Here is a 14,205-nt window from a genome sequence, read left to right on the forward strand (position 1 = left end):
TCTGTGGATGATGATATGGGCGACGCTATTGGAGTGCCTGCGGCTCATTTGGGCCGTGTTGCAACGGTGGTGGGTCCTGTGGTGGGATTGTCACCTGTCCCTGGTCTGGTGTCTTCTTCGGCTGCCTCTGCATCCCCAGATGCTGGTTCACCGAGTTGGGAGGCTGTGGCACTAGCCGAGGTTGCGGGAGAATGAGGGGGACTTGGTGCTGGTTCTTAAGAAAGATTCTGTTCCGGCGGCTCCCGTGCCTATGGTGTCCATGTCTCTGCCTTCCGCGCATCTGCCCTCGGTGATGCCGACCGCTGCGCATCTGCCCTCTGCTCAGCCGTCATTTGCTACTCTGTCCCCTGTGGTGTCGGCTCCTGCACCATCACCCTTTGTGATTCAGTCTCCTGCGACTATGCCCGCTATGTTGCCGCCAAGTGTCCGGCAGACTCCTGTGTTTCAGTCCCGTGTGGTTCCACCGTTTGTACCGAAGAGGTCTGTGCGGCCCCTTCCTGTGACTTCCACCCCCGTGGCAGAGGGCGACGAGGTGGATGTTCCCTGACTTCATGCATCGACTGCGAGGATCACGTAGTCACGTTAACGCGTCTGCAGAATTGTGGGCTCAGTGGGATGCCTACAGGATGAAGTACCAACGTCGTTTCTATCCGGATAAATATGATGATGATTAACTGTGTATGTAGTTCTTGCTTTGTGTTGCTTTATTTATTTACTAGCAGTGCCCAGACACAGCAACCTTCCCTGTCCCCTCACCCGTCTTCTTGGCCTCCCAACCATTCCCCACCCCTTCGTCCTCACCACCATGCCCCACTCCCCTGTCCCTTTGTCCTCGCCACCATCCTTCATTCCCCCATCCCTTCATCCCCACCATCCCAAACTCCCCTGTCCTTCCCCACCATTACTCCACTCCCTTGTCCCCTCGTCCTCCCCCACCATCTCTCACTTCCATTCCCTCGTCATTCCTCACTCCCTCATCCGATGCCTTCCCAAATGGTCTGATGTTCCCATCAGAAAATTGGGAACATCAAGTGATCTGATGTTCCCATCATTGATATATGTAAGAAAAACAGTTAAAAAATTAAATGAAAACATGAAAAATACAAAAATAATCTTTACTCACGAAATGAACGTATGGTAAACAACAGAGCTCAATTCCAACGCAGGGGATGAGTCACAATAACGTAGCTGAAGTATGTTGACCAGACCATACACTAGAAAGTGTTGGGACGACGACATTTCAGTCCGTCGTGGACGATTCTCAAGACCATTCCAATGCAATTCACACAAAATAATAAAATCAAAATGAAAATAAATCAAAATTATGAATATTCAATTTATCAATGCAATCAGATATATTGAAATAGATTTGTAACATATTTAATATAGCATGTGTGTTGCTCTTACATGCAACAGATGTTGCTGTTTTTCATGAAAAGAATAGTTTTTTCCTGTCACAGGTGTGGCATCTGTACTTATACTTACGAAATGAACGGTATGGTAAACAACACAGATCAATTCCAACACAATGTCACACAAAATAATTCAATAAAAAAATCAAATAAATCGTAATCTATGAAAATAAAATTTATCAATGCAATCGGACAAATTGAAATGTTATGCGTGACATATTTAGTACAGCGTGCATGTTGCTATTATGTGCAGCAGATGGCGCTGTTTTTCAAAATCGCATGTTTTTACCTGTCAAAGGGGTGTCATCTATATAGTAGGTATATAAAAAGATGCGCTTATTCGAATGCAACGTTGTGTCAAAATTTCAAAGCAATCAGTGAAGAACTTTTGGAGATTACAGCCTGTGATGCTCTTACATCAAACAGTTGGTGCAGTTTTTGAAAAAAGAATGTTTTTTCCTGTCACAGGTGAGGCATGTATATAGTAGATATATAAAAAGACGCGCCTATTCGAATGCAACGTTGTGTCAAAATTTCAAAACAATCGGCAAAGAGGTTTCGAAGATTTCCCTTACATGAAAAACACAGTTTTTCAGAAAATAGTATGTTTTTTTTTTTTTACCGCAACAGACGTGACATCTATATAGTACGTTTATATAAAACCTGCTTGGATGCGAATGGAACGTTGTGTCAAAAATTTCAAAGCAACTGCTGAAGAACTTTCGGAGATTAGCGGTTATGCACAAACGAACATTTCTTTTTTTATTTATATAGATTTGTTTTGATGAGCTATGTGATAAGGGTTATTTTTTTCATGTGTTTCTTGCCTGGTTATTGTTGGGTTATAATGTTCTAGTGTTTTTTCTTTTCTGACTGTATTTCATTGTTTCCTATGTTTATGATTCCATTTTGTGTATTGTATGACTTTTGTTTGTGTGTTTTCCAGTTCTACAGTTTGTAAGTGTGTTTCTTGCTTTGTACATGTGAATGATGCTGTTGATTTTTTTCTATTTTGTTGTGTTTGTGTTTCCCAAGTAAAAAAAATCATCAGATCTTAGTGCGCTAACAGGTATCTCGCCCTGTCAATCAGGGAACTAATAATACTTATCCATTTTCCATACTCATTCATATATATGGCTGTCTTGTACTTTCAAGGGATCCTACTCAATTACGTTATGCGGTGATTAGTGTCACAAGTAACCAACCCTGTTACCGAAAACGCATTTACCCAGGTCTTTCCTAATTTAATACCTTTCCATTTTCTACCTTTGTCTCGTGTGCTATACGTGTTGAACCACTTGAATAACCTACTATTATTCCCTTTTGTTTTGACATCCTCCTGGGGTACAGCTCTGTCATGCCCACCTTTAATACTTCGTTGTCCAGTCAAAGTTATTTAAGCTTTGTCAATCTTTCTACACATCACAGGTTTCTAGTTGCTGGAAACTGTCATACTACGCCACCAGTTCTGGTGGATTTACTACTTTAGTTGGCATCCTTTCTGACTGTTTAATCTTTTGGGGGTTAACAATGGGTTGGGAAATAAATCCCTGTGTCCTATTTACCTTATAACGACACTTATGCAGTGTCTCTTTTCGGTTGTAAATGTCACTATATCATGACTCCCAGCCCCCCCCCCCCACCGATTGCAACCCGACATCGCATGGGTTGCAATCGAAGCATTACGTTGGGCATATATATTCATTAGCGAGCCTCAAAACCTCAGTTTTGGCAGCATTACACTGCTCTGTATGGCAGTGTTAGTGAAGTGTAGTGACCAGTACACCTTCACAGAAGTGTTCGCCTAGCTCTGGGCGGAGGTGGACGTGTCGCCTGTGAGCTCCTGGTTTGCTGGCCTGTGGTAGTTTGTGTGTGAGCGGACCCTTGGGGCAGTGGCGGCTGGAGGGATGGCGGCCCCCCTCCCCCCTGTGAAGCGGAGGGATACCATTGGCCTAGAATTTACTGGCCCAGCGTCTTACCCGGCAGTTGAGGTGGTGATGATTGACATGTTGCGGGTGGATGTGGCGTCTGTGTGCGGCATTCAACTTGTATCCGAGCATCGAGCTCTTGTGAAATTCTGCTCTACGGCTGTGTATCTTGACTTTGTGGAACGCTATTATGGGAGGACATTTACTCTGCCTGAGGGTGGTGGTTCGGTGATAGTGTCGGACAGGTGTAGTGAGACTACCTATGTAGCAATTCATGGTGCTCCCTTTGAGTTCCCTGACCCTCTTCTCCAGCGTCATTTTACCCGGTATGGGCGGGTCTTGAGTGTCCGAATGAATGCAGTCTCCTCCGGGCGGTGGAAGGGTATCTCGAATGGGACCCGCACTGTGGCGCTGCGCTTGAAGGACTCCATCCCTTCGTCTCTCCAGCTTCTGGGCTTCATGGTACGCGTGTTCTATGGGGGTCAGCCCGGACGTGTTTCCGGTGCAGACTCTCGGACCATAAGGCTGCGGGATGTGATGCGAGCCGGGTCGGGCCTGTGAACCTCTTCAGGGAGGAGGACTTTCCCCCGTTGGCAGTCCCGGACCTGTCGGTAGGTGCTGCTGTGGAACGTGTTACTTCCCAGTCCTCTGGTGCCCCGTTGCCGGTCTCTGATGCCAGCCTCGATGTGGCTGTGGGTATCGGAGTGGAAGGAAGTGCATTCCCGGCTCTCGCACCTCAACTTCCCTTGCCTGCCTTGTCTCCTGTCGAGTCTCCAGTTGTGTCTCCTGTGGTGTGTGGTCTTGTGACTCCGGACGTCGAGGCTGCGCCTCGGCCTATACTGTCTCTGGCAGCTGTGTCTTCGACCCGTGTCGACGTGCACACAGTGATGTCTCCTGCGGTGTGTGGTCCTGTTCCCCGGGTTGTTGAGGCTGCAATGTTGAGTGATCGTGCGCTGCGGGGAGTTGCACGGGCAACCAGCGGTTCTGCTGCGGTGCTTCCTAGCGGAGGTGATAGTTACGACGATCTGCGACCTGTGTCCAAGCATTCGCGGCAAGTTTTGAGTCTGTCTCCGCCTCGTAATGCGGCCTGGGCCGACGTCGGGGAATTTGAGGACTCCGGGAGTTCGTCTTCTGGGGATGGTGATGTGTGCGATGCTGTTGGAGTGCCTGCGGCTCCTGTTGGTCGTGTTGCAGCAGTGATGGGTCCTGTGGTGGGATTGTCGCCTGGTCCTGGTCCGGTGTCTTCTCCGGCTGCCTCCGTGTCACCGGTTGCTGGTTCCCCGGGTTGGGACGTTGTAGCACCGGCCGAGGTTGCGAGAGCGGGTAGGGGCTTGGTGCCGGTTCTTATAAATGCTTGTGTTCCGGCGGCTTCCGTGCCTCTGGCGTCCATGTCTGTGCCTTCCACGCCTTTGCCCTCTGCTCAGTCGTCCTTTGTTACTCCGTCCCCTGTGTTGTCGGACCCTGCACCATCGCCCTTTGTGATTGCGTCCCCAACGACTCCGCCTGCTATGTTGCCGGCCTGTGTCCGGCCGACTCCTGTGCTTCAGTCCCGTGTGGTTCCACCGTCTGTATCAAAGCCCTCTGTGCGGCCTCTTCCCGTGCCTACCGCCTCTGTGGTGGAGGGCGCCGAGCTGGATGTTCCTGACTTCATGCATCGACCGCGAGGGTCACGTGGTCACGTTAACGCGCCTATGGAAATGTGGGCGCAGTGGGATGCCTACAGGAAGAAGTACCCGCGTCGTTTCTATCCGGATAAATATGAAGATGATTGACTGTGTGTGTGGTTCTTGCTTTGTGTTGCTTTATTTCTTTCGTTATTTTGTTGAGCTATGTGATACGGGTTCCTTTTTTTTCCTGTTTTCTTACCTGGCTGGGTTATAATGCTCTAGTGTTTTTTCTTATTTGCCTGTATTTCATTGTTACCTATGTGTAAGATTCCATTTTTGTTTATGCTTATTTACGATTTCTTCTATTATCTGTGTCCTATTTACTGTGTTCTATGTTCCAATGTTGGTTTGTGTTATACCGATTCTTTATTTCTTATTTTTTTATTTTGATATTTTACTATGTAATGCAAATGTGTTCTGTTTCCTTTGATCTATGTACTGTGCTGTGTATTGCTTTGTTGTATTCCCTTGTTATTTTCCTGCATTTTATTTACTATGTTGTATTTCCACTGTTATATTACCATGTTCTGTTATTGTGTTCTCGATTCTGTGGTGTGTTGTCTGCTGTTGTGTGGTGTGGCGCATGGTGTGTGTGTTTTGTGTTTGTGTTAGTTTGTGTTATTGTGTATATGTGTATTCCTTGTATATATTTTACCCTTGGTATTATTGTGCTCTTTGTGCGCTTTTGTCATTCCTGAGGCTTTTGGCACGCCCCTTCTGGGTAGTGTTGCTTTGTTTGTGTGTGTGTGTTCTGTTGAGTTTTATGTTATTCTTTGTTTTCACTTTTGTGTTATGTGTTACGTGTTATGTGTTGTTGTTATTCTCTGTTCTTCTTTGCTTTCCTGTTATATGGTTACTGTACGCTGTAATTGCTCTGTTTTAAAAATAAAAATAAAAAAAAAGTACACCTTCACCCATCATAGTCTGATGAGGTAATTAACTCCCTTAAACCCATCCTCGACTCAAGTCCATTCCATTCAGCGGTTGACTCCACAGACGCATTCAGCAATTTTAACATGCTGTTCATTCAAAACGGGAATTTTCTCATATATAAATTAATATTATAATATATTAACATATTGTGCAAATAAATAGACATAGGTTAGGTTAGGTGTTTAGGTTCTGTTGGCGATTATTTGTATTTGTAATACAAGAGTGAAGCATTTACAGCGTTGTGGTTCGAACAAAATTCATCAATGAAGCACTTGTTCCAGAAATGTTCGAACGAAATCAGTTGTGAGTCGTTTGTAAACCATTTTTCATTCTTAAACAGGAGGGTTTGGCAGGCGCATGAAATCACGTTTGGGTCTTTGTTTGGAGGATGGGCAGCTCCCTTGTGTTATGTACAGACCCCCCCCCTAGCCTGAAACAACATATGCAGCACCATGGAAATTGGGCATCCCTGCGAATTGATATCTCAATAGCAAAGGAATCTCTCAGTAACCCGTTGACACAAACACAACTCCTACACTCACGATACAGCATCCTCATCCTGTAAATAACACCCTGAGCCACACCCACCTGTCACAGAACATGTTAAACCAACTCAAGATCAACTCTTTCAAAAAGGTCTCAGAACAATCCAAATTAATCACAGAAGACCAAATATTATTCTCAGTTATGTGAAACACAACGTCACTAATTATATTATTACAACTATGTAATCAATCAAACGATCAGGCACCCCACAAAACTCTTCCGGCAACCCGTCCTCGACTCAAGTCCATTACATCCAGCGGTCGACCCACAGACGCATTCATAAATGTTTATATTCTGTTCATTCAAAACAGGAATTTTCTCTCATATAAATTAATATTATAATTTACTTGCATATATATATATATATATATATATATATATATATATATATATATATATATATATATATATATATATATATATATATATATATATATATATATATATATATATGTATGCGAACAAGCCTGAATGGTCCCCAGGACTATATGCAACTGAAAACTCACACCCCAGACGTGACTCGAACCCATACTGCCAGGAACAACGCAACTGGTATGTACAGGGACGCCTTAATCACTTGACCATCACGACCGGACAAAAGGAAGTGATAGCCGAAGCTATTCGAACCACTTCCCCACCGGCACTCGGATGGTAATCTTGGGCATAGCATTTTATCAAATCACCTCATTTTTTGGGGCAACACGTGAGGAACACAAATGCCAACAAGCCTGAATGGTGTCAGGACTATATGCAACTGTATGTGTAGCCATCAATAATATAATCTCTCCCATTCTACCAATAACCGTTGGAGTGCCACAGGGCAGCATCTTGGGACCTCTTCTATTTCTTATATACATCAATGATCTACCTAATGTCTCTAACATTCTGAAACCTATTTTGTTTGCTGATGATACTACCCTCATCTACTCCAACCCCAACCCACATTCACTAAATGATGTTGTTAATAATGAACTAAAAAAAGTCCACTTATAGATGTCAACCAACAAACTAACACTTAACATAAAAAACACCTACTACATCCTATTTTGAAGCAAATCTACAAATGCAATTCAGCTTCAGATAGACAATGCATCATTAGCAATAAAAATGATGCAAAGTTTCTTTGCATATTCCTGGACAAGAGACTCAACTTCAGTACCCACATACAACACATAACTAAGAAAGTCTCTAAAACAGTTGGTATACTCTCCAAAATCAGATATTATGTACCTAACTCTGCTCTCATCTCTCTATATTATGCACTAATCTATCCCTATCTCAACTATGGTATCTGTGCATGGGGTTCAACCACTGCAAACCACCTCAAGTCCATCATCACCCAGCAAAAATCTGCTATCAAAATAATATCAAATTCTGCTTTCAGACAACACACAGCCCCCTTGTTTAACTCCCTAAACATGCTAAACATAATCTCACTCCACAAATTCTCTTGTGTCAACTACATTTACAAAACTCTGTTCTTAAATGCAAATCCTTGTCTGAAACTCTTTCTGGACAGATGTAATAGGACCCATTATCACCACACCAGAAATAAATATCTCTTTGATATCCCCAGAGTTAAACTTAATCTGTGTAAACACTCTATGCAAATAAAGGGACCCAGTTTATGGAACTCACTCCCTACTGAATTGAAAAGCTGTCCAACTTTTACATCATTCAAAATCAATACTAAAAAGTACCTAATTTCATCTTCATAGTTTTTCACTTTTTGCCTTAAAATTGCACTGTATCTTTTGCTACCCAGTCTCCCAATCTTTATGTACCCAATCTGAACATCTTTACCATTGTGATCATTGCTGTCTTATATGTGCTGTCAATCTGCTGTATGGTGTCTATTAATCTTGTTTAAATTACTAATCAAGCTGTCAATGTAATCAATCAGAGCTTTAATATAACAATGTGCTTTAATATACTTACTAAGCTCTCTCATCTCATTTTTTCTCTTGCAATGTATCTTTATCATTTATCAATTCTGATAGAAATTACCTACTTAAAATTATCTGTTAGATTAAGGACCTGCCCGAAACGCTGCGCGTACTAGTGGCTTTACAAGAATGTAAATACTGTACTATCCAATGTATTCTCACAAACCCAATGTACCTTCTTGTATATATGAATATAAATAAATAAATAAATAAAATAAAAAACTGAAAACTCACACCCCAGACGTGACTCGAACCCATACTGCCAGGAGCAACGCAACTGGTATGTACAGGGACGCCTTAATCCGCTTGACCATCACGACCGGACAAAAGGAAGTGATAGACGAAGCTATTTGAACCACTTCCCCGCCGGCACTCGGATGGTAATCATGGGCATAGCATTTTATCAAATCACCTCATTTTTTGGGGCAACACGTGAGGAACACAAATGCGAACAAGCCTGAATGGTCCCCAGGACTATATGCAACTGAAAACTCACACCCCAGACGTGACTCGAACCCATAGTTCGTTCCAAGAAGATTACCATCCGAGTGCCGGCGGGGAAGTAGTTCAAATAGCTTCGGCTATCACTTCCTTTTCTCCAGTCGTGATGGTTAAGGGGATTAAGGCGTCCCTGTACATACCAGTTGCGTTGCTCCTGGCAGTATGGGTTCGAGTCACGTCTGGGGTGTGAGTTTTCAGTTATATATATATATATATATATATATATATATATATATATATATATATATATATATATGTGTATATATATATATATATATATATATATATATATATATATATATATATATATATATATATATATATATATATATATATATATATATATATATATATATATGTCGTACCTAGTAGCCAGAACTCACTTTTTGGCCTACTATTCAAGGCCCGATTTGCCTAATAAGCCAAGTTTTCCTGAATTAATATATTTTTTCTAATTTTTTTCTTATGAAATGATAAAGCTACCCATTTCATTATGTATGAGGTCAATTTTTTTTATTGGAGTTAAAATTAACGTAGATATATGACCGAACCTAACCAACCCTACCTAACCTAACCTAACCTATCTTTATAGGTTAGGTTTGGTTAGGTAGCCGAAAAAGTTAGGTTAGGTTAGGTTAGGTAGGTTAGGTAGTCGAAAAACAATTAATTCATGAAAACTTGGCTTATTAGGCAAATCGGGCCTTGAATAGTAGGCCAAAAAGTGAGTTCTGGCTACTAGGTACGACATATATATATATATATATATATATATATATATATATATATATTAGTATATTTTGGTAGCAGTCTTTCCTGTAGACATATATTATTAAATATGACCGAAAAAGTAAAATTAATAATTCTAGCACGAATTTTCTCTATCTTTGTTACATTTCTTTTCACTGTTGATGGTATTTCAAAGATCAGTTCTCCAAAATTCATTTTTATTTCTAGTCTATATATATATATATATATATATATATATATATATATATATATATATATATATATATATATATATATATATATATATATATATATATATATATATATATATATATATATATATATATATATATATATATATATGTCGTACCTAGTAGCCAGAACTCACTTCTTAGCCTACTATGCAAGGCCCGATTTGCCTAATAAGCCAAGTTTTCATGAATTAATTGTTTTTCGGCTACCTAACCTACCTAACCTAACCTAACCTAACTTTTTCGGCTACCTAACCTAACCTAACCTATAAAGATAGGTTAGGTTAGGTTAGGTAGGGTTGGTTAGGTTCGGTCATATATCTACGTTAATTTTAACTCCAATAAAAATATTTTTACCTCATACATAATGAAATCGGTAGCTTTATCATTTCATAAGAAAAAAATTAGAGAAAATATATTAATTCTGGAAAACTTGGCTTATTAGGCAAATCGGGCCTTGCATAGTAGGCTGAGAAGTGCGTTCTGGCTACTAGGTACGACATATATATATATATATATATGTCGTACCTAGTAGCCAGAACGCACTTCTCAGCCTACTGTGCAAGGCCCGATTTGCCTAATAAGCCAAGATTTCATGAATTAATTGTATTTCGACTACCTAACCTACCTAACCTAACCTAACCTAACTTTTTCGGCCACCTAACCTAACCTAATCTATTAAGATAGGTTAGGTTAGGTTAGGTAGGGTTGGTTAGGTTCGGTCATATATCTACGTTAATTTTAACTCCAATAAAAAAAAATGACCTCATACATATTGAAATGGGCAGCTTTATCATTTCATAAGAAAAAACCTAGAGAAAATATATTAATTCATGAAAACTTGGCTTATTAGGCAAATCGGGTCTTGCATAGTAGGCTGAGAAGTGCGTTCTGGCTACTAGGTACGACATATATATATATATATATATATATATATATATATATATATATATATATATATATATATATATATATATATATATATATATATATATATATATATATTTATATATATATATATATATATATATATATATATATATGGCGTACCTAGTAGCCTGAACGCACTTCTCAGCCTACTAAGCAAGGCCCGATTTGCCTAATAAGCCAAGTTTTCTTGAATAATTATATTTTTTCAATTTTGTTTCTTATGAAATGATAAAGCTACCCATTTCATTATGTATGAGTTCAATTTTTTTTTATTGGAGTTAAAATTAACATAGATATATGACCGAACCTATTACAGCAATCAAACAATTACAGCAATCAACGCAAAGAAAGGTAGTGTGCATTTCAATAAACTTCAAGGTGACTATGGCTTAGGATATGCCTACGGCAATGTTAAGACGCATAAACCAGGTAACCCACTACGCCCTATAATCAGCCAAATACCAACCCCAACTTATCACCTGGCAAAGAAACTCAATGAACTCCTAACTCCATACACTCCAAGTAAGTTTAGTCTACAATCATCAGCAGATTTCCTAGAATTGATAAAATCTACCCAGCCCGATGGAATCATCGCTTCCCTGGACGTTGAATCCCTATTTACCAACGTCCCAGTCGACACAACCATAATAATGATACTGGACAGAGTATACAGAGACGAGAGCACCCCCAAATTAGACATACCTGAGCCACACTTGAAAAGTCTTCTCGAAGCATGTACAAAGGAAGCCCCTTTCATAAGTCCACAAGGAGACATGTATTTACAAATAGACGGAGTAGCAATGGGCTCCCCCTTAGGAGCTTTATTTGCTAATTTTTATAAGGGAACCATCGAAGATAGGGTCTTCAGTAGCAGACAAAAACCAACTGTATACTGCCGTTATGTAGATGACATATTCGTAATAGTAAAAGACTCAGATGAACGAATTGACCTAAAAAGACACCTAGAGAGAGAGTCAGTACTCCGATTTACACATGAAAATAGTGAAAATAACAGTCTGCCATTCCTGGATGTACTAATAACAAAAACAAGAACCTATTTAAGCACCAACGTATATACCAAACCCACCAACATAGGATTATATCTTGAGATATATCTTGAGATGATTTCGGGGGCTTTAGTGTCCCCGCGGCCCGGTCCTCGACCAGGCCTTCACCCCCAGGAAGCAGCCTGTGACAGCTGACTAACACCCAGGTTCCTATTTACTGCTAGGTAACAGGGGCATAGGGTGAAAGAAACTTGGCCCATTTGTTTCTGCCGCGTGCGGGAATCGAACCCGCGCCGCAGAATTACGAGTCCTGCGCGCTATCCACCAGGCTACGAGGCCCCCCCATTATGCCTGAACGGTAGAAGTGAATGCCCCCAAAGATACAAAGCCAGTGTTCTCAATGCTTATAATCGTCGAGCGCTTACCCACTGCTCTGAATGGAGCAACGTGAGAAGAGAGTTTGAAAGAGTAACTCAGGTATTGGTAAACAACGGATACAGCAACGCGGAAATAAGGGCTGCTATAAGAAGACACTTGGACCGATGGTATAATTCAGAACCTAGAACAGAAACCACAACACCCCCAATAAAATTATATTACAAATCAACCATGCACAGTGAACATATAAAAGAGGAAAGAATAATGAAAGAAATAATCCGTAAAGGAGTAAAAAGCACTACTCCTAACCAAAACATAAACCTGATAATATTCTACAAAACCAAGAAGACTTCCGAACTCCTTATCAAAAACAGCCCGAAGCCGACGGAGAACCCTCTACAGCAGTCAAGCGTTGTATACATGTACACTTGCCCCCACGAAGGATGTAACCTTAAATGTAAGTACATACGTATGACGTCGACCAAGCTGACGAGGCGATTACAAATAGACGGCGATTACAAATAGACGGAATCGACTTGAGAATGGTCCAGGACGGACCGAAACGTCGTCGTCCCTTCATTTTCTAGTGTGTGGTCTGGTCAACATACTTCAGCCACGTTATTGTGACTCATCGCCTGCTGACGAGGCGTTTGACATGCCATCTTCAATCTGGTGCCCCTAGGAATCACATGAGACAAGCCCATGACATTACTCTAACAAGAGAAATGTTGAACAAGAATACCTGCATAATAGACAAAACCCAAGATGCAAGAAGATTACAAATTCTTGAGGCAATTCACATAAGAATAGAGCGACCTACCATGAACACTCAAATCACGGAACTATTTACTCTACCCACCATGAGAGTAAGGACAAGACAAGAACATATCGATGCCAACACAGAAGACAATGTCCAACATAATAGGCCAATTACACTGGATTAATCTTTGTGTTTAGATAGGAGATGATCGTATGGGCCAATAAGCCTTCTGCAGCCTCTATGTTTCACCTCACATTTATCCCTTATGTATCCCCTCATGTTTTCACCTCTATTGTATTATCACTTGACCCAGTGCTGGTATAAAATCAACTAGTATTGTAAGATCTGTTCACTTGAGAATGAACCATGGAGGTTTGTGCGAATTATATAAATAAGTGTAATACACTCTATAGTAAATCACTTCTTTTCTTCACCTTAAAGGTATGAAAATGAGTTTTGGAGAACTCCTATTTCAATTAAGCCCTGATGCTAAGAAAATAGTTAGAGGGATAGAAGCCCTAAACCAGAAAATAATATATATATATATATATATATATATATATATATATATATATATATATATATATATATATATATATATATATATATATATATATATATATATATGCGAACAAGCCTGAATGGTCCCCAGGACAATATGCAACTGATATATATATATATATATATATATATATATATATATATATATATATATATATATATATATATATATATGTCGTACCTAGTAGCCAGAACGCACTTCTCAGCCTACTATGCAAGGCCCGATTTGCCTAATAAGCCAAGTTTTCATGAATTAATTGTTTTTCGGCTACCTTACCTACCTAACCTAACCTAACCTAACTTTTTCGGCTACCTAACCTAACCTAACCTGTAAAGATAGGTTAGGTTAGGTTAGGTAGGGTTGGTTAGGTTCGGTCATATATCAACGTTAGTTTTAAGTCCCCCCAAAAAAATTGACCTCATACATAATGAAATGGGTAGGTTTATCATTTCATAACAAAAAAAATTAGAGAAAATATAATAATTCAGGAAAACTTGGCTTATTAGGCAAATCGGGCCTTGCATAGTAGGCTGAGAAGCGCGTTCTGGCTACTAGGTACGACATATATATATATATATATATGTCGTACCTAGTAGCCAGAACTCACTTTTTGGCCTACTATTCAAGGCCCGATTTGCCTAATAAGCCAAGTTTTCAT

The 14,205-nt window shown here is 40.4% G+C and overlaps 1 protein-coding gene across 1 annotated transcript; it reads left to right on the plus strand.

Annotated features, from left to right (window-relative positions):
• The first annotated feature begins 292 nt into the window (after positions 1-292).
• LOC138360791 (calphotin-like) lies at positions 293-5,112 on the plus strand. The gene is made up of 3 exons (XM_069320335.1): positions 293-532; positions 2,359-2,369; positions 3,849-5,112. Exons 1-3 carry the CDS (start codon positions 293-295, stop codon positions 5,110-5,112), a joined length of 1,515 nt encoding a protein of 504 aa, XP_069176436.1.
• Positions 5,113-14,205: the final 9,093 nt, after the last annotated feature.

Source organism: Procambarus clarkii, unplaced genomic scaffold (genome assembly GCF_040958095.1).
Source record: "Procambarus clarkii isolate CNS0578487 unplaced genomic scaffold, FALCON_Pclarkii_2.0 HiC_scaffold_117, whole genome shotgun sequence".
Taxonomy (NCBI): Eukaryota; Metazoa; Arthropoda; class Malacostraca; order Decapoda; family Cambaridae; genus Procambarus; species Procambarus clarkii.